Source organism: Arvicola amphibius, chromosome 14 (genome assembly GCF_903992535.2).
Source record: "Arvicola amphibius chromosome 14, mArvAmp1.2, whole genome shotgun sequence".
NCBI classification, from domain to species: Eukaryota; Metazoa; Chordata; class Mammalia; order Rodentia; family Cricetidae; genus Arvicola; species Arvicola amphibius.
In genome coordinates, this window is record NC_052060.1 from 45469212 (window position 1) to 45489894 (window position 20683).

The window sequence follows — 20683 nt, forward strand, 5'->3', positions numbered from 1 at the left end:
TCTCCACCCTCCCTGCTACATTCTTTCAGGCTGTGGCTGGGGGTTTTGAGTTCAATCTACCCTAAGTAAACATTCCAACTCTGAGCTACAGCCCAGGTCTCGTCCATTCTGAAGTAGTTAAGAGAAATCCTGCTGTCTTACTAGAGTCGTGTTTAAGCTGAGAGTCAGCCAATCTTCATGATTTCAATACTAAACCTTAATGCTTAAAAGCAGGGCACGGTTCAATTCTATTTCACATCCACCAAGAGTTCAACAACTGTTTCCTGTTTTACACTGTCAAATATGGTTTTAGCATACAACATGATAGAAATTACAAGTTAATACATTGTCTTTATATAGTAAGATCCAAGCTTAATTCTTTAAGAACTGAACAAGAAAAGTATTTGGGGTGATGTTTTCTCCACGGGCACCTAAATGAAAAGACTTACTATATAGTTCCATCTCAAATAGTGGTCAATAACCAGGACGTTATATAAGGCAATGGAGAAAAATCAATGCAGATAAATTAACAAAGCTTGATAGCATGTTAAACTCTTTAAAAGAAAGCCAAGAACCATTCTGGACAATGTTGGTAAAAACCTGCCATTACCAGATTGCTGTGAATTACTGAAATAACCTCCACACAGAGGAAACGTTCTGGAAGACACTGAATGGGAGGAACGTACTTGTACTTGCAAACCTCACTTCTGAGTTGTATAAACACAAAAATAAAATACCCACTTGACACCTATCTGCCCTGCTACAGTTTCTTATGCCTATGATACCTGCAAGACCACCTAAGACCTCACGATATCAACATCCTCTCTAGGATTCTCCCAGAACAATGTCTCAGCAGTTTATTAGCCTGTGTTCCCCATCGAAGGTTCCATCTTATTTTTTTTCCTTAACTCTCACACTCCACTTGGCTCCTGAAGTTAGTACACAGGTTTAGACTTAATACTGAGGCTGTGAGCATCAACTCCTTCAGCATCAACTCAAGTGCCTGCTTATGATGCATTGTTGATTCCTGGTACTTAAGGTTCAAGTGTAAGTGATATCCTACCTCTAAGTTCTGCCCTAGATTCTAGGATATGTCTGACAGCAGAGGAAAACCATACAACAGATTCAAACAAACTCTCAAGTTTACAAAGAAAACAGAACGTATGACTGATTAAAAACACAAATACATCAACATGTTTGAAACAAAAGAATAAAATCTGAACAAAAGATTACATCAGATATCAACAAACCTATTTGTTCTTCATATGCAAGTTCACCTTCAGCCTGACCTACAAATACCAAGCTAGAGACAGATAGGACTGAGGAGAGGGCTCAAGCCATAGATAAAAGCATGGGAACCTGAGGGTGCTTCTGTAAGTGTTGGGAACGAAGGGCAGATACAGGAGCTCTCTGTCCAGCCGAATCAGGGACTCAAGAGTTCAATGAGACTCTCTGTAGGAAGGAAGGAAGGAAGGAAGGAAGGAAGGAAGGAAGGAAGGAAGGAAGGAAGGAGGGAGGGAGAGAAAGAAGAAAGGAAGGATGGAAAGAGGCAAGCAGAGGTTAGAGAAATTTTTCCCCAGTGTCAAAAGCCTGGAAGTAATGGCTTTCCCCACGTATCCCCTGCTTCTCCTGGAACTCAAGCAGTTCCGCACAGTAGAGTCCTCGACAGTCCACCTAACCCTCAGGTCAGGCCAAGGTTTTCGGCACTGCCTCTGCACTCCCTTACATACAGACGCTGGAGGCCCTGTCTCACAGACAGAAGTGCTCTGGCTTCCTGCAGAATGCTTCTCTAGCTCCTAGTTCCTCACTTTCTGCTGCAATTCTCTGTGCGTTCAGCCCAACACTGTCAGCCTCTTTTCCTCAGAGTTGTGCTTTCAGGCCAGGTGACCATGGATCAGCCTTGGCCTGTAAACTCAAGTGAACTGCTACTCAGAAGGCTGACACCTGGGACTGTAGCTTAGTGGTAGCATGTACAAGTTTAGTATATGCGGGGCCCTGGATCTGACCTCATGACCAGGGAGAAAGGTCAGAACAATGAAACTTAGTATTTCAAAGAAAATCTGTTTTCTCCTCCCTTGGATATCTTTTCTTGGCTTTCTTGGCTTTTGAGTTCCCTAGTCTACCACTGCTCAATAATTTATCATTAATATTCTATTTAATTTACTGTGTGCTGAACAGAGAAAGAAAATAGCTCAGCTGCCACAGTTCTTTACCTCATAATGTGAGAGCACGAGTTCAGGCCTCAGAATCGACGTGAAAATGTTCGGCAGTTTGTCGCTCTAATCCTAGAGCTGAGAGGTAGAGCCAGCAGGTCAGCATTGCTGGCTAGCCAGTCTGGCCTAATGGATGAACTCCAGACCAACAGGAAACCCTGTCTCGATGGAGGTGGACAATGTTTTCAGGGTACTACCAGAGGTTGTCCACTGACCTCCATAAGCATATACACAAGTATGCACTACACACACACACACACACACACACACACACACACACACACTAAAAGATTTACTGTCTGGAAGTGATAATTTCCTCTATTCTTGGCATTTCTGTACCATGGTAATTACTGGAGGGAGAAAAGGTAGGGTACAGTAAAGTCAGGTTCCCTCTCTGGAGATACTCCATGACTGCATATTAGTCTCTTCTGTGTGGAGCTCTGTTTCTAACTCATTTTTAAGGCAATACATAGAGATGCTTCCTTCTTTGCAAGGGAAGATTTATGTAATGGATAAAGATACGTGTGTCATATATTGGCTAGCACCGTACATTAGCCTTTGGCATCCTAGCTTTAGGGTTCTTCCACAGTGCACCCTTTCATGCATAAATAGTACCAGGTTCTTAATCACACTACCCAACTGAGATTTGGGCTTAAAAAGCAAGCATTAATAGGCTCTGGGCAGGGGCTGGAGAGATAGCTTAGTGCTTAGAGCACTGGCTGCTCTTCCAGTGGACTCTGGTTCAATTCCCAGTATCCACATGGTGGCTAACAACCATCTGTAGCTCCAGTTCCAGGAGATCTGACACCCTTGACCTGGCACCAGGCACATAAACATACATGCAAACATGAAATAAAATATTTTTAAAATGCTCTGAGCAATAAACTATGTCTTTGAACATAGATTTCATGTTTCCTGCTACAATATCTTGTAGTGAGATGCTATAAGAGTCTGTTAAGAGTTCTCAAGAATTTATTTGGGTATAAAATAGGGGTAAACACTCACTGATATAGCTGCCTTTGTCCAGTCATTCTGTCCAGGGATGAAGAGCAAGTTGCCTGCTCCATTCCAACCACCCAAGAGAACACAGGAGCAAGAGAAGGCAAGACCCTCTCCCTAAACTTACAAATTGTCACTTCTGCAGACAAGACCACGCCCTAGGATTTGTAAACCCCAAAAGTCATTGGCTAAAGGTATCGTCAACCACGTTGAATGCAGAAGCGGAATAACATGGCCAGAATATGGACCAACGCTGGGATGAATCAAAGCTCTGGCCCTTCTTCTGCCCAGGCAGTTAGCACTTCGTAGAGATGAATGAAACTCACTCTGAGCAGACCAGAACTGTGCAAAAACAAGGACTTTCTGTAGGCTTCTTTATGTAGACAGAAGTTCCTCAAGAATGAAAATTTCCAACAAAATTAACCAGTTGTACTAGGTAACAACTGTCTACATGTCTGAATTTGTAATTAAAAACAAAGTAAAATGGCTAGGGACAATCTCTGCCATAGTATCAAAAGGGATGCCTAAGAGATACTCAGCTTTTATAGGTGCTCAGCTCATAAAGGAAATAAATTCTAGGAAATCAGTCTAGATCCTTACACGGAATAGACACATGTATGTGCCAGAGAATATGCACTGGGTGCTGAAACCTGGGATCTGCCGCTATTTCAATTCTCAGAGTCTGTGTTTTCTCTGAGGATTCCAGGCTATGGCTTTATCTCTCTCTATTATTCATCTCTTTCCATTACTCTTTGTCTACAGTTAGAGGTCAAGCTTCTGCAGAAGTGGAGAATAACTGTGTACACTCCTTGCTCTGTCACCTTCTGTTAACACCTACACTGGTAATGCTGTCTTCTTCTGATTTGACTGACTGCTTGTACAAACCAAGTCAAAGCCAGAAGCATGTCTCAGTGGACAGTTGTGAACTCTCTTGTAGCTTAACATCATAATCTTCCCAAAACTGAATTTCTGCAGGTAAAAGGAAATTTATCAGTTCACATAAAATTTTTATTTGTTCTCATTATATTTTAAACCAAACCTATCTTCCAATTTTATGAGGGTCAGTCGGCATCCGCATTTCTATGAAGCTATCTATGCTCATCAACTTTCGGCTTTGCTTGCAATAATCAGTACCAACCACTTAGTGAATCTTCAAATAAGAATACTTTCCAAGACGTCCAGCAAAGTTTTCTCCAACCTGACAAAGTTCTTGTTTCACAACACCTAAGATAGTATGCATTTCTCATAGCTTTCAAAGCCACGGTGTGTGGATGTACAATGAATCCCATTTGCTTGTTTGTTCTATTAAGAAATCCCAGCACAAGTGAAGAGAACTTATTAGTTATTGGAGATTGCTGTAAATAATCTATGTAAGTCTTTTCCCGTAACTTAAAAATAACAGAGTGAGTCACCTGATCGCATTATCGTTCTGTAGTTCTCCTGAAGGTAACAATTTTATGTTAAGTCTTATATGTTAGGGAAGTCTTTGTAAAAACATAATAAAATACTCCTCCGAAACAATCTAATAGCTCTGTTACACTCTGATGATCCCATTATTTTCCCTAGGAAATAAAATTAATGCTCAAAGGCCAAAAATAAAGGAAGAATATGGCAGTACTTGGTCTGAGATAGTGAAGCTCTCATCAGGTGCTTCAGCTTGGAGGTCCCTGTGTTACAATGTGTTACAGTGTGATACAATGTGTTACAGTGTTTCATAACATGTTACAGTGTGTTACAATGTTACAATGGGTCACAGCTGGTTACAGTGTTACAATGTGTTACAGTGTTACAATGTGTTACAGTATGTTACAATGTGTCACAGATGCTCTGAAACAAAGCTCCATTACTTTTCACTTTCAGTTCTAATCTATTCTTTGGTTCTTATTCAACAGTGATAGTATTTTTACGGCATAGATAAAATAAGCATATAAAGAATTCAAGTAACTTGTCAAAGGTTATACTACAGATGTCATTTTTAATAAGACTTATTTTATGTGTATGATGTCTTGCCTGAATGAACATATGTACCATGTCCATGGTACACATGATGGACATGGATGTACCATGTGCATGCCTGGTTCTCATAGAAGAAGTCACTGGATCCCCTATATACGGTTATTGATGGTCATGAACCACTGTGTGGGTGCTGGAAACGACACTGAGTCTTCTCCAAGAGCAGGAAGTATACTTAAAACTGAGTCTTCTCTTCAAACCTCTATGCTACAGCTTATGAAAAAGCCAAGAATAAATCTTTTCTTCTCTGAATTATTCTGGTCAATTGAAAATTCAGCTTAATTATAGCTCATAACTATATATCACAGCTATGCTATTGGCTAGTTTTATGACTTAATTTTCATAGCTTCTTAATTTTAAATTTATTAATTTTCAAAATGAAGTAAGTTCAATCATACTCCATTTTAATGCAATCAAATCTTTTGTAATTTAGAAGCAGTAATAGAAACCCCAAATACTATGAATTCATATAACTTCATAAGTCAACTTTGAATAGTCAACTTTGCAAGATACAAAATATGATGAAAACTTCATAGAGTTTGACATCAATTTGATTCTTTAAATGAATTTATGATATCAGCCTTTGGCCACACAGCCTTAGTGAAGGATTCTCCACTCAATACTAATCAGTTGTCATGCAGGAATGCAGGTCCAGGGAAGCCACATTTGCAGACTACTTGGTGGGTGGTGGTGCACACACCTTTAATCCCAGCACTGGAGAGGCAGAGGCAGGTGGATTTCTGTGAGTTCGAGGCCAGCCTGGTCTACAAGAGCTAGTTCCAGGACAGGCTTCAAAGCTACAGAGAAACCCTGTCTCAAAAGAACAAAAACAACAACAAAAAGAAGTCACCGTTTCATTTTGACCAGCATGTCAAATCAAGAAGTTTACAGATAGGCCTCAATTTCTATGTTTTAACGTTAGGATGAGGTAAAAGAAATACATATTGGAGAATAAACCACACAGTGAATTTTGATTTGTTCCCATGCCAGTGAACATTAGTACAATACTAATTCTCAGTACCATGGACCTAAAGCTAAATAAGAGATAGTTTATAATTTACTGGGTTACCATAGTATTCTGTAGGTAAGTCAGACTAGAAGTATTAACTGACTGTATTTTCTACTTACAACAGAGTGATCGTTCAATATGAGCACACTGTAGCTTGAGGACCATCTTACCTTCTAATAGTAAGCTTTCAAGAACTTTGGTATTATGCAGATTATCATGTCATTGCGTGGATAACAAATCATGATTATACACTAACACTGTAGCTATACTAGAAAAATATAGTATACATCAATATCACCAGACTAAATATACATCACATCCCCAATGCACAGGATAGCAATAATCAAAGAGATGATGATAACAAAATATCTTGTCACAGCAGAATTTCTTCATGAAAATTAGGATGCAAAACAAGTTAGTTTCCAAGTGGCATATTTCTTACTCAGGCAAGAAAAATTACTTACCCATGGTGAGTTAATTATATTTGACTGCAGCAGCCAAATCTCAAGATACTTATGGAGGAATAAATAGCCTTTTAGGGTTTGGGGAGATGCTTTATGGCAGTTTTTCCCTAGGTATAGCAGGATTCCATCCTGGGCTTTGCCCCTGGTAGCTATGGCAACTAGAACAGAACAACACAGTGCTAGCCAGGTCTATGGTACTAGTGATGGTATTAGTGCTGTTGGGACTCCCTGGGGAGTCAGAAGTCACCCGAGATTCAGATGCCAGGAGTACAAAGGATAGAGGTTTAACTGAAAGCAGGTCCCTATGATGCCGCTTCCATGTTGCAGCCATTATGATAGGGTGGACTTGGCAGTGATGCAGCTGTTGGGGGACAGGGAAGGAATCATGCATGCTACTGTAAGCCCTCAATCTGCAAGCCCTACAAACTCACTGGTCTGACCAAGCTGACCTCTGGCCTATCCTGGATACCAATCTGGGGTGATTAGATGTTCCTTTGTGCCTCCCCAAGAAAAGTCAATGCAACAGGAACAAGTTCAGCTGTCAGTGTGCTTGATTTGCAAAACTCAAGACCTGAGCTTGATCACCGGCATCCTAAAAAGCAGGGCATGGGGGCAAGAGCTTGTAATGCTATCACAGCCAGCTGGAATACTGGCAAAGTGCAACTGAAAACTCAACCAAAGGGTCTGGAGGGAACTTTTCCTGGCTCATGGTAAGTTACCTGTTATCAGTTGGTTTCTGTTTGTTTGGTTGTTTTGTTTTGTTTTCCCAAAAAGTCAATCCCCAACTACTTAAGAATTTAATGCAATAAAGTTCTTATATAGAACAATGATATGAAAGAGAATTTTCAAAGCTTAGAATATGCTAATCCTGTATAACCTGAAGCGGAGTCTAGTAAGATGTGTCACAACTAGCTGGTCAAGATACGCGAGGCACACAAAGAGGCTACTTTAGTTAACTTACAAACTATGTTTTAAAACATACACTCTTTGACGCTGACTGTTCTTCACTAACAGGTTTTCAGGCAGAAAAGCAGTTAATCCAGTGAATCATTTGACTGTACCACAAGTAGGGAACTTAATTTGCACCCACAGATTTAACAAACCCACTGTCGGTTCTGTCCATCCCTATCAAAGAAGAAACTGAAAACTCTCAACTTGCATTACTGTAAGAAAGTCTAGCGAACTGGCATTTAATTTAAAAAAAATTAGGCACAGAAGATGATCTGAACAAAAAGAAATGCTCACTACAAATAGCAAAGACAGGATGGATGGATGGATGGATGGATGGATGGATGGATGGATGGATGGATGGATAGATGGATGGGAGGAAGGAGAAAAGGAAGGAAGATAACTAGCCCAAACCCATGTCTTTGAAAATTAATTTCCTTTCAGATGTGATGTTTCTTAATGCATCTCATCTCGAAGTCAATGTAAAACTGACAATGAGAAATTTACATTACAGTAAAGCCATCTGGACACTTCTTGACTCAGAAGTAGCAACCGATCTCTTTAGTGTAGCTCCTGTGTTGTCAGCCGTTAACCAAGACCTCCAAGACCTCCAGATATTCACAAAACTTAACAGGTACACTTTCCAAGCTCAAACTACAGCTGCAGCTTTTCCCAAGCTCACCAGGAGCTCCCACTGAGTTTTCAATTGGAAGCAGCTAATCTGAATGCAAATTGGGACATATCAAGAGAACAGGGAAGAAGTCTCAAAATGCCTCACATACAAGAAATATGTTCATTAAGAACATATGTAGAGCACAGGACCCTGTGATTAGCCCTCGACACATCCAAATCAAGAAAGTAAGGAAACTGTACGTAACTGGCAATATCTATGCAAAAAAAAACTTCAAAGACAAAAATCATAAAACTGCTTTCAAGATCTGCATTAATGGGTGAAGATGTACGATCAATTCTGATAGGACAATAAGTTAGAACCGTAATTAAGTGCGATGTAATACTTAAAAACAATTCAATCTTCGCACTTTGTACTGTACAAGCTGTGTTCAATCAATGCTGCTGGGTTTTCAATCTCATTAAAGGCTGCAGATGTTTATCTTCTTTCACCATGTATTTCTCTTTTCAGTTAGCACTCTTCACTTTGCCTCCTGGCCTACAAGTCTAAAATACTTACCATATGGCCTTTTACAGAAAAAGTCTGCCAGCCTCTCCTATGTGGCAGTGCTATTCCCAATACAGCATCACCTGAGGCTGTCTCAGCAGTGCAAACCTACTGGATCAGCTGCCCGGTGCTATTCCCAATACAGCATCACCTGAGACTGTCTCGCAGCACAAACCTACTGGATCAGAAGCGTGGGCTGCCCCAGTCATTTTTTTTAACAAGCTCTCCCAACAATTCTTAAGCAAACTAAAATTTGAAAACTACTACTTTAAAATCATGATTTTAGAAGGTTCTATCCTCTTAGATAAATTATTTCTTTGAATCAATAAAATATGGAGTGTCACCCAATTATTTAACTGTTGAAAAGGTTTTGAAATTATATAAAGTACAGCATGATAACTGACATCAGCCACTGGTAATTACTACCTTAACAATATTCTGAAGACTCCTGTACTGGCCCAGGAGGCATGTCCACTAATTTTATGGTATTTATTAAAATCATCATTGAAAATTAATCAATAGGCACTTAGATGCGACATTAAAGTAGCTATTTATATCACTCAAATCATTGCTTTTTTACTATTATTCATGTTGAAATTATTACTTCTATGTGGTGAATATACAATATAATCACGTTAGGAAATCAATAATCACTAAAAAATAAATCCCAATTATATACTGAACTCTAATGAGTTTCAATTAACTTTTATACACTGATGTCCAATGATCTGGTAGATAAAAAGTTGTGTGTGTATGGATAGACAGACAGATAGACAGACAGACAGACAGACAGACAGACAGACAGACAGACGGACGGGTGTGTGTGTGTGTGTGTGTGTGTGTGTGTGTGTGTGAGAGAGAGAGAGAGAGAGAGAGAGAGAGAGAGAGAGTGTCTAAAGAGATATCTAAAGCCATTCTGAGAAAACGGAAAACCCAATCACGAGAGAACTCTGGAACTTGCAAACACTGCTAGTCAAAGCTAGTAGGCCAACGTAAAATTCCCATCATCACTATCCTTATCCTTGACTTAATTCCAGGAATTCTTTAAGCACCAATACTGCATAAGTAGTGTGCACTGAAAGAATTCCATCCCTCTGCAGTTTGAGTACAGTCCCTATCTCAGCCCACATCAGAAAGAGCCTTGTAGGTCATTCTTTTAGACAAAGCTCACAAACTTGCTTTGTTACGGAGAAACTGCCTACAGAAAACCATCCCACACAGACAGGAACGAATGTAAGACATCTGAGATACGGGGTATATTTCAAACTTGAATTTCAGATATCATAAAGTTTTGTAATCAGAATAGACTTTGTACTGTTGATTTTAATAATTTTTCTCTCTCCAAAACTAAAATTAAACCAAAATTTCCACTGACAGATACTATGAAAGAAAAAAAATGTACAATCCTAAGACAGAGACCTGAGAAAAGGGAATGTCAAAGAAGTGTGAGACACTATAGTGAAATTGCCATTATCGCCAAGTGACAGCAACAGTCCCAACTCTTCGGCTTAGCATTTAACATCTACCACTCCTCGGTAACTGCTAATACTTTTTCACTTCTGTCACCCGCTATGTCTGTAATTTTCCTCTCGCTAAATGGGGCTTTTTAATCATACCCTAGAAACTTTTTCAAAATTTCCTACCTATTTTCACCTACGTCATCCCCCTCTCTTCCTAGTCAACAGTCTTTGCTGTCCTCAGCCTGTCCTCCAATGCGGTGGGACTAGAGATGTGTGCCATCACCCGCTACTCCTACATTTACTTCCATTACCATTATTTGTGGGCTGTACAGTTCCTACAATTTTAAGAACCCCGAAGTGTGCCTGTCTTACTCATTGTTCTCCCCACGGTACACTCCAGTGGCTTGATTGTCAATCAATATTGGGTTATAATAACATATACACAAAGTAATAGCTGTGATCTGATGGCTACATAGAAAATTGCCTTTGTTTCTTATGGAGAAAAGTCACCGTCATAAAAATATCCTTTAAGGGCTCCACCTGGAACTCAAACATGCACAAGGCCCTGGTTCAACACCAGGACCACAAAAAAAAAAATCTTTAAAATAAATACATCTTATTCTTTAAAAGACAGAGTTAAAAAGTAATTTCCATTAATTAGTGTTTCTTAGGAGTTGGTATAATTTCACTGACTCATAAAAAGATTATCTTCCAAGGTTTCAATGTTTTATTATTTTATATATGGCCTGACCATACAAAACATCTTAACCACTGGAAATAGCAATACAGAAGGAAATGGCTTACCTAAGGTTGACTTCAAAACCCACACTCCCAAGACACTACAACCTTATTTTTTTTTTTAAATGAAAGGCCTTACAACTAGATTTTTCTGCTCCAGCTATACAGCCAGGTCTACCAATCCATGTATTTGTTCAAGGCCTACATTTTCAAGTTCAAGAGCTGGAAGTAAATGGCAGTATTAAGAATAATTTGACCAAATTTTACTGAACACCTACTATGTGAAAAGTGCTAGAAAAGATACAAAAATTAAAATGTAAAATTCTTAAACTCAAGATTAAATGTACAAAACATACAAATAACCCCATTAGAGATGATATAAGTGCCCAAACGAATCCTGACAAGGTACCTCAAGTGTTGGGGTGGGGGGGTCTGAGGAGCTTCAAAATAAGATGGGTTTCTATTTGGCTTCTTCTCATGTCTTTAATTTTAATCAAGCAAGAGCATTCAGGATGTTAAGATGATTAAATAATTTAATCTGTCTTGAGTATTTTTATTCCCTAGTTTACAACAGACCTTGGATATTTCCACTAAAAAAAAAAAAAAAAAAAAAAAAAAAAAAAAAAAAAACTGATTCGATATTTTGACGGCTTAGTTAAAATGAGTTTGAACTAAATCTCACCTGGAAAGAAGACTTTTTCTACACTAAACCTGTACCTGTAATTAAAATCCTTTGAACATGCAGATTTTAATCCGTAATCTGGATTAGCATTCATTAAAAGTTCTACTCTTAGAGAAAGGGACTACAAATGGGATAATCCTGTTTTTACAAAAAAAAAGTTTGAGGTATCAGCAGTATTCAATTAGAAGAAAAACAAGTGAACATAAAATTCAGGGTCATGGTTTGTTTTTGGTTTTTTTTTTTTTTTCTTCATTCAAACCACCTCCTCCTCCTCCACTGCCTTCTTCTTACAGAACCGTCAAAAGGTCTGACTCAAAGCTCCAGGCATTAGCTCTTCCGGGAAACCCTACCACAGTACCACATCATTTGTAGATTCAGACACTTCCTTGAGGGTTCAGAATTACCGGGGCCTAACCCTGAACAAGCGCTGAGCACGCTCCTGACAGATGAAAGGAGCACACTCATAAATAACTTGCACAGAGGAGTGGGGAAAGAAAGTCCCAGTGGAGGGACGCCAAGGAAGCCACTTTGAAAAAGAGGAAATTACGGCAGACAAGAGTGGAAACAAACTGGGGAACCTGTACTGGGAAGAGGATCTGAGTTCTTACTATCAAAGGAAACTTTTCGCTCTTAATTACAGGACAGAATGATCAGGTGTTTTGGAAGCCTACACAGTCTGAGCAGTATCTGATGACAATTTCAGGTTCAAATATATTCTGTTTTATCAAACATTTATTGCTCTGAAATATGCAATCTCTTGGGGATTAACTCTATACAATGGAACTAGAATCAGATTATGCAGATTTAGGCAGGGGGAGCCGGGAAAGAATAACCAGCGTGTAAATTCCCTGCTACTGTAGCCAGAAGAAGCAAATCAGGAAAACCGCTCGAGCCCGGGAGCCAGCCGTGCACACCGCTGTCACCCAACACAAAATTCAACAGCTAGCGGCTCCCGCCAGCCTCGCGTGGCCCACGGTCCGTCCCCACCTCCGCCTGGGAGGCTGTCCCCTCTCGCCCTCCCGACCAACTTGCCGGCTCGCCCCGCGCCGGTGCCGGCTGCAGGCAGGCTGCTGGGGAGAGGTCGCGCCCACGGCGGAGGAAGTTCCGCCAAGTGCTCCGGTCGGCGGTGGGAGCGAGCCTGCAGCCGCAGCGACACAGCGGCCTCCCAGCCCCGGGGACGCCCCGCGCGGCCCGGCGACCGGCAGCCGGCGTGGAGGAGGGGAGGCGCGGGTGCCGGCCGCCGACCCCACCCCGCGCGCGACCCCGCCGGCCCGGCTCCCCGCGTGCGCCCGTGCTCCCCGGGGAGGGCCGCCGCCCGGCACTCCGACGACCGACCGGTGGCCAGCCGGCAACTTTGCACGAGAAAATGCTCCACCAGCCTGCAGCACGCTGAAGGGGAAAAAGGGGGTAAAAAAAATGTCAGGCGGTGACGGCGAGGAGGACTTACCCATGTTCCTCCCCCAGAGCGAGGAGCGGCAGGGCGAGGCGAAGGGTTCGCGGGCGGGCGGAGCGGCGGCGTCCTCCCTCTACCTCCGCGTCTCCCGCAGCCAGGGAGGGACCCGCGGGGGGCGGCCGCCGGGGAGGAGCAGCGGCTGCGGCTGCGGGCGGCGCGGCCGCGGCGGGGACGAGCGGCGGGGGGCGGGGCGGGGCTGGGTGGGGCGGGGCGGGCGCAGCCTGCGGCGGGCGCGGCTGCGAGCGAGCGAGCGAGGGAGAGAGCGTGCGGGCGGGCGGGCGCCGAGGCGCCGCCGAGTCCTCCCGAGCAGCGCCCTCCCGAGCAGCGCCCTCCCGAACGCGCGGCCGAGCGCCCCGCCCTCCCCGCCGAGCATGCTCAGTGAGGCCAGCTTCGCCTGCTGCCCACGACCGGCGAGCTCTGAGCTCGCTGGGGGGCGTGGGTCTGCGCACCGGTGCCCTGCAGCCTGACTGCTGTCGCCTAGAGGGCGGAGGCCCGGCTAAAGTCACCAGGTTGTTGGGGCAGAGACCCTCCTCACCTCTACCCCAGGCAGGCAGGAGCCTCAGCCCGGAGCGTGCAGGGCAGTGCAGCGGACGCCCCAGGCGAGCACGTGCCGGGCGGAGGAACCCGCGGATGTCCGCGCTCGTGTCCCCGGGGCGCGTCAGGCTGTCCTGCAAGGCTGGCGGGAAAGCGGGTCAAGCGGACAGCGACCGCAAGGTCACCGCCTTCCCTGGGCGAGCGCGCGCGCGCCTAAAGCTCTTTAACCGGGCTGCCGTCGGACAGGGCCCTCCGGGGTGTGCCCGCCGCTCTCACGCCGAGCCGAGCAGGAAAGACATGTTCAAAGTCAGAAAAATTAGAAGTCCAACTGCGGCCGGGGTAACCCGGTGGAGAATGAGCAGCCTGGGGACAGTGACCAAAGTGCTCTCATCTCTGGCACCCTCGCCACCGGGCATGCGCATGAGGCTCGGACCCCCGCGTCTGGGCTCTCTGCAGGGAGAGGAGACAGCAGGAGACTTGGGCTTGTTCTGACCTCTGTGTGGTTGATTGGCTCCTGGACTCTGTCGGTAGGAAGAAGGTAGCTGAAGCTCCGGTCTCTTTCCTCAGACGGGACTGTTTCTTCATCTGTGACTCTCACAGACCAATATCTAATATTACATACACAGATCAGAACCGCTTCTGAATATGCTAGGTCCTGGGATTTTACGTGATTTTCTGAAATAAAAATGCAACATAATTAAAGGCAGGTGTGATCAGTTTATAGCAGCTCAAGCATAAACTGATGTAGCAGTTAAGCATCCCATTTTTGAAGAAAAACACTCTTCTTTTTCGCCTCAAAAATCATCTAGCAAAAGTTCCCTAGGACTGTTGTCATAACCGGTTCAAACAGGATTCAAACAAGAAAACCACTGACGTTCTGGAGGACAGAGACAAACCAGGGCAGGGCCAAGCATCTTCTGAGGGCACATCTTAACTTCCGGTAACGCTTTGGCTTGTGACCGCGTGACTCCAGCGTTCACATATTCTCCCTGTGTGTTAATGAGTCCAGTTTTACCTTATTTATAAGGACAGTGGTAATGTAGACTGGGGAAGGCCGCTCTACTTCAGTGTGACCCATCCACTCTGGTGTCTGCAGTGACCTCGTTTCTACAGGTCACATGCTGATGTGTTAGTGATTTCAGCATGATGTCTGGGGCACAGTTCAGCCAGTAGGACCACCACCCCCCCCCCGTCCATCTTACAAATATACACGTGCTGTATTCCACTTCTTTTTCTTTTTCTCCTTTTCAAATGTTTCCAAAAAACCGCCCTAGACCTTTGTGCGGCTTCACATGTTTGTCGGTCCCTCCTGAACATCCACAAATGTCTTCCCAATTCTCAATTCCAACTTGCTTTAATTCTTCTGTTACTTCCTTTGCTAATTATATGTCACAGTAATTTCAGGGTATCTTCTAGCTTTCATTTGCATATGTGAGTTGAAATTAGAAAAGCAGCTGGTTTTTGTCCTCCCACCTGGCATTAGTTTAAGCGCGATTTTTGCTCCTCTTGCATCCACGAGCCATCCCTTCAACTTTCTTACCAATTACAATCAGGGGCAGCTCAAGCATAGCGTTTATGCTGAACTCTAATACCCTGGCACGTAGTGAGACTGTGGTACCACAACTAGATGTGGCTTCTTTAAGGAGTAACACCTATTGTTTTCTGTTTGTTTTGTTTTGAGATTCCATCTTGCTACATAGTCCTGGCTTGTCTACTCACTGTGTAGCCCAAGTGACCTCACAAACACTTCTGTGGCCTGGCAAGTGATGGGACTGACGGATGTACCGCCACACAACCACTCATATATATTGTTTCCACATAACTCTTCTCCTTTTATAGGAATATAATGATTTTTTTCATGTTTTTATTTAAAAGTCACCTTATGAGACCTTCCATAGCCGTCTCATCTATTCTCTCTGTACACCCCTTTACATTCTCATTTCCACGCTTTATTTTCTCTGTAATGCACTCACTAGACTGGCTTGTATTTTGCTTTTTGGCTATCACACTTAAACATGAGTCCTGAAAGATAGTAACATTTGCCTTTTCTTATTGGCATAACATCCCCTGTGCTGAGAGCTGAGCTAACACAGCAAATGTTTAGTGCAAGTTGCTTATAGAGAAGTCTTTCTGTCCATCCCCTCTCCCCCAACCAGTGGTTTATCCTGAAAAAGAGCAAGAATGGTGCTAAGAGCCCTGGCTGCCCTTGTAGAGGACATGGCTTTCGTTCCCAGCACCCTCTTGGTGTCTCGCTACCATCTGTAACTCCAGTTCCAGAGAATCTAACACCCTCTTCTGGCCTGCGAGGGCAGCATGCATGGTGCACAGGCATACTTTCCAGAGAAACACCCACATTAAAAAAATGTTGAAATTTTCCTTATAAGAATAAAAGAAAATTTAAAATAAAATGAAGCGGAATGTGTCAAGTGTGTGTGTGGGAATGTGAATTAGATAATCCTTATACTAGCTCCAAATAGGGTGTGCTAAGGTTTTTCTTTATTGAAAAAGAAACTCAAGGAACAGGAATGGGGGTCCAACAGACAGTTGTTGAGGGAGCGCAAGAAGAGAGGGCTGGACCACGGCCTTTTGGTACCCAAAGCCACACCTCAACCTGGTCCAGTCTCTCAAAGGCGTTTGGCTGAAGGAGGTTCCCAATCACCTCCCCCTTTTGTCTAAATAAGAGTATTCCAAACACAATACAAAACTATATACAATAAGAACAGATTATCAAGTATAAAAATTAGAATTGCAGCCAGCACAAACAATATTAAGTAAGGAACAAATGCTAAATGTTTCAATAATAATTCTATTCTAAGGGGCTCTAAGTCTTATATTAGAAATAACTTGGCCAAGTCATGAGAGGAAAGTAACTCTGCCTATCTAGTTTCAACCCCATAGAAGGCCTGAGAAGGGAGATAATATTACTTGAGTAGGCAGGAAGTACAATCAAACAGCTTCCAAAATGTGCAGTAGATGACAGAGACAACTGGCTGCCTAGGCAATCACCCAAAGTCTCATTTTCAGTGTTGAAGCAACCAACTTTGTCTAAGGCCTAGAGTAACTGACAGACTACGTTCAGAGGAAGGAAAAATTTCAAAGCCATCTTACCCTGCCTTGGCAAAGTTTGGCAGCCTTTTTCCTTGTATCCTGCTTGTCCAGTCCAGACACCTTGCACTTTGTCACTGGTTGAGGCATGGGCAGTACCTTAGCCAAAGGCCAGTTTTACCCTGAAGAAAACAAGCTCTGAGTGGAGCGTCTCCGGCATTTATAAACCTTCTCTCAGGAATAGATCAGTGCTGCCAGGAGCAATTGTGTCTCATGTCAATAGAACCCTAAGTTATTTAAATGCCATGTTCTACAGCTCTTTGAAATGGTTGAAGATTACCTATCTATGCAGAATATAATCTCTATGTGTCTAAAGAACCTGATTAGTCTAACTATAAGTATGACAAACATGAATGATTATTGACCTATAATACTTAATACCTGTAAAACTTGAAGACCAAGATTTCATATCAGAATATTAAACAATCTTTAAACAACTGTGCATCAAATGAGGACAATGACCTCAAAATGTAAACAATATATAAGTATCTTGATCAGAGGTAGAAATGTATAATGCAATATGATAAATATATCCCAACATTGTATCAATATGCAAAATGTCTTAAATAGAGGTAGAAACATGAATGCATACAGTCTGACAAAATAACTTTGCATAGGTATACAAATAGGAACATAATTAATATAACAAATATAATTTGAATTTTTATCAACACAAAAGAATCTATAAATCTATACCATTGTAAATTATCTATAAATAATAGCTCACAGGTATTCACTCTATTACTGACTATTATTATTATTATTATTATTATTATTATTATTATTATTATTATTATTATTAGTGTGAGTAAGGTCACACTAATCTACCTATTATTCTATTTAATTTTCCCTTTTTTTCCCAAAGAGATCTCTGTGCCTACATAATTTCTACCCCAACCCCCAACCCTATAAAAGTAATAATCAACCCCCAAATGATGTCCTTAACCCTGAGGACAAACTTTGTTGGGAAAAGGGCTGTTGTCTTTCAGAATTACTTCCAGCTGTCATGGGGGCAATGTTCTTTCTTTCTTTCTTTTTTTTTTTTTTTTTTTGGTTTTTCAAGACAGGGTTTCTCTGCAGCTTTAGAGCCTGTCCTGGAGCTTGCTCTTTTAGACCAGGCTGGTCTCGAACTCACAGAGAACCGCCTGCCTCTGCCTCCCGAGTGCTGGGATTAAAGGCGTGCGCCACCACCGCCTGGCTGGCAATGTTCTTTCTATGAGATCCTATAAACTAAAATGATGGCTGAGTTTCAAGATTGCTGTCCAGTATAATTGCAAGTGGTCTCTGAGAATTTGATAGTGGTTTTTTTTCTGAAGTTCTTATGTGTGGAGTTCTGGCCAGAACATTATAAGAAGGTGCACCATTTAAGCTAACCAAGTTGGAACCATCTTGAACAGCTGGTACCCAAAACCAGTCTTTTTTTTCCGGTTTTTTGAGACAGGGTTTCTCTGTAGCTTTGGAACCTGCCCTGGAACTAGCTCTTGTAGACCAGGCTGGTCTGGAACTCACAGAGATCTGCCTGCCTCTGCCTCCCAAGTGCTGGGATTAAAGGCGTGCGCCACCACCACCTGGCCCCAAAATTAGTCTTATAGTAGAGCTATCAGCATCATGACATCATATCAACCAGGTGGAGTCGTTGTTGTGGGGCCCCATCTTCTTCCTAGAAACTTCAATGATTACTGCAGGAAAATCTACTGTTCATTGTGGAAAACTTACAAATTCCCTCCAGGAAATATGTTCCTAACCATCCTATTCATTTGGATAAAAAGTTCTTTTGAAAACTGACGTGATTCGACAAGAGGTTTTTTTTTATTGTTATTTTTTGAGAGAAAGATCATCAAGGAAAATGTCTCTGAGAAATATAGAACTTATCTAATTAATGCCTGCTAGAAGGTGATCAAAATCCTTTAAAGAAAACACGCTGGGAGGGGCCGTGCCAAAAGCAGCAGAAGAGAGAGGCTGTCTCTTCGGGAATAATAGGAAGCTGATTGCCTCTTCTTTGCCATGATGCTCTGAATATGATTTGAAGAATCTCATTGGAGTCGTTAACTGAACTTCACAACAATAAGATGAATGATTTCACAGTGAAGTTTTCTTCCTAAACCCTTCCTTTTTAAAAGACCTCATTAGTGAAATTAGCCTTATCCAGATTGAACTACTTAAGTGTTTTAACCTTATTTTCATGCCTGTTCATTGTTCCCTGTACCACTTAATTATCAACAATTTCCTAAATCCTGTGAAACCTAAATTTCCTTTTTCATATTCTGTCAACTCAAGCTAATGTCTGTAGATTTCAAAAAAAAAAAGTATAGACCTGCATTCATTCATGCACATTATGAGTCAGGACATAAGACTTAAAACTCCATTAACCTGGTTAAAGAACGTCTCTTCTCAGCTCTGTGCTGTGCTAATGCGTTCATAAAAGAAACTTAAGGGAGGTGAAGGGGTTTTTAAATTAAGCTCGAGTCCATCCTGGCAATGAAGGCATGTTGGCAGGAGCCGAGGCGGCTAGAAATCTGCCTCTGCAATGAGGAAGCAGAGTGATGGATGCCCGTGCTGAAGGATCACTTTTTCTTCAGTCCAGGCCCAAGGGCCGTGGAATAGTGCTGCTCAGAATTAGAGTAGCTCTTCCCCACCTCAGTTGGCCTAACCTAGAAGCTCTCATTGCAGTCCAGAGGGTTGTTTTCATGGTGATTTTAAAACCCATCAAATTGGCAATCGCGATTCAGCATCATGGGTTAAATCTAACTGAAGGTAGATACCATGCAAAGAGAGGATACACCCAGTCTGCTTGAATAGTCTCTTTCTATTTAAAGAACAAAAGGCAAGGGACTGAAGAAAACCAGACAGAAGAATTTAGAGTTGATTTGATTTAATTTTATTTGAAGAATGATAAAGTTGGAAATGAGGAACCACTGGACGTTTCGGGGAAATGTAATAACAAGGTTAAAAGTAGTGAGGAAACGGACAAGCAGTGGCATGTAAGTTATCCTGAGGATGCGGGCCCTCTTTAGGAGCTAGTGCACAGGACGAACACAGCCAAGTCTGGGTCCTTGAATGCACAGGGAAATAAAGACTAAGGATTAAAAATACAGTGCTCTGACTGTGAAACTCGAGTCACATGGAAGAACTACTTATAGGTGGGATAGTTAAGTGTAGCAGAGAGAACCTGGAAGGGGATACTATTAACTATGCAAAGGCTGTGATGCCCGGGCCTAGACATAAGGATCTGAGAGTCTGCAAGAAGTTCCTGTGGCTTCAGTGAAGCAAGGAGACATAAGAGTTTGTGACAGTTTGTGTGACAAGATGGCGCCAGCCTTGTAGGGTCTTGGTGTCTAAGGTAGAGGATATTATTCTGATGCAGCAGCGAGCCAGTCTCAGAAAGGTTTGTTTGTTTGTTTGTTTGTTTGTTTTGGTTCTCTGAGACAGGGTTTCTCTGTGTATCTTGGACTGTTCTGGAACTAAATCTGTAGATCAAGCTGCCCTCAAACTCACAGAGATCCACCTGCCTCGGCCTCCAGAGTGCTAGGGTTAAAGGCATGCGCCCGCACCATCTGGATTAGTACAGAGTTTTTTTTTTTTTAAGTTTGAAAATGTTAAATATATAGGTAAGTCATTGCCAGAAGGAAATAGCTAAGAAAGAAATCTATATAGGAAGCTGGGAGATAGTTGGGAAACTCTCAAAATATTCTAGGTGGGACTCCTTCCCTCAAGACTCAAGAATCTTTGAGAGAGGGGGAACAGAAAGACCAAGAAAGCAGAGGTGGGGCATGATGTTAGGAATCGTGTTTTCTGACCACAACAGGATAAATCCATATATGAATTTACAGTGAATGTGACCATGTGTACAGTCTCAAACCACGCATGTAGTCCCGCTGCTAACAGAAGAGCTATTGGCACACAAATGCT

The 20683-nt window shown here is 42.4% G+C and overlaps 1 protein-coding gene across 4 annotated transcripts in view; it reads right to left on the reverse strand.

Annotated features, from left to right (window-relative positions):
* Positions 1–13306, reverse strand: part of Rap1gds1 (Rap1 GTPase-GDP dissociation stimulator 1) — a 124159-nt gene extending 110853 nt beyond the window's left edge. For all 4 annotated transcript variants that reach the window (XM_038311576.2, XM_038311575.2, XM_038311574.2 and 1 more), the window contains exon 1: positions 13130–13306. In XM_038311576.2, the coding sequence (XP_038167504.1) occupies positions 13130–13133 (4 nt within the window). In that variant the 5' untranslated portion in view covers positions 13134–13306. The remainder of the gene's footprint in view (positions 1–13129) is intronic.
* Positions 13307–20683: the final 7377 nt, after the last annotated feature.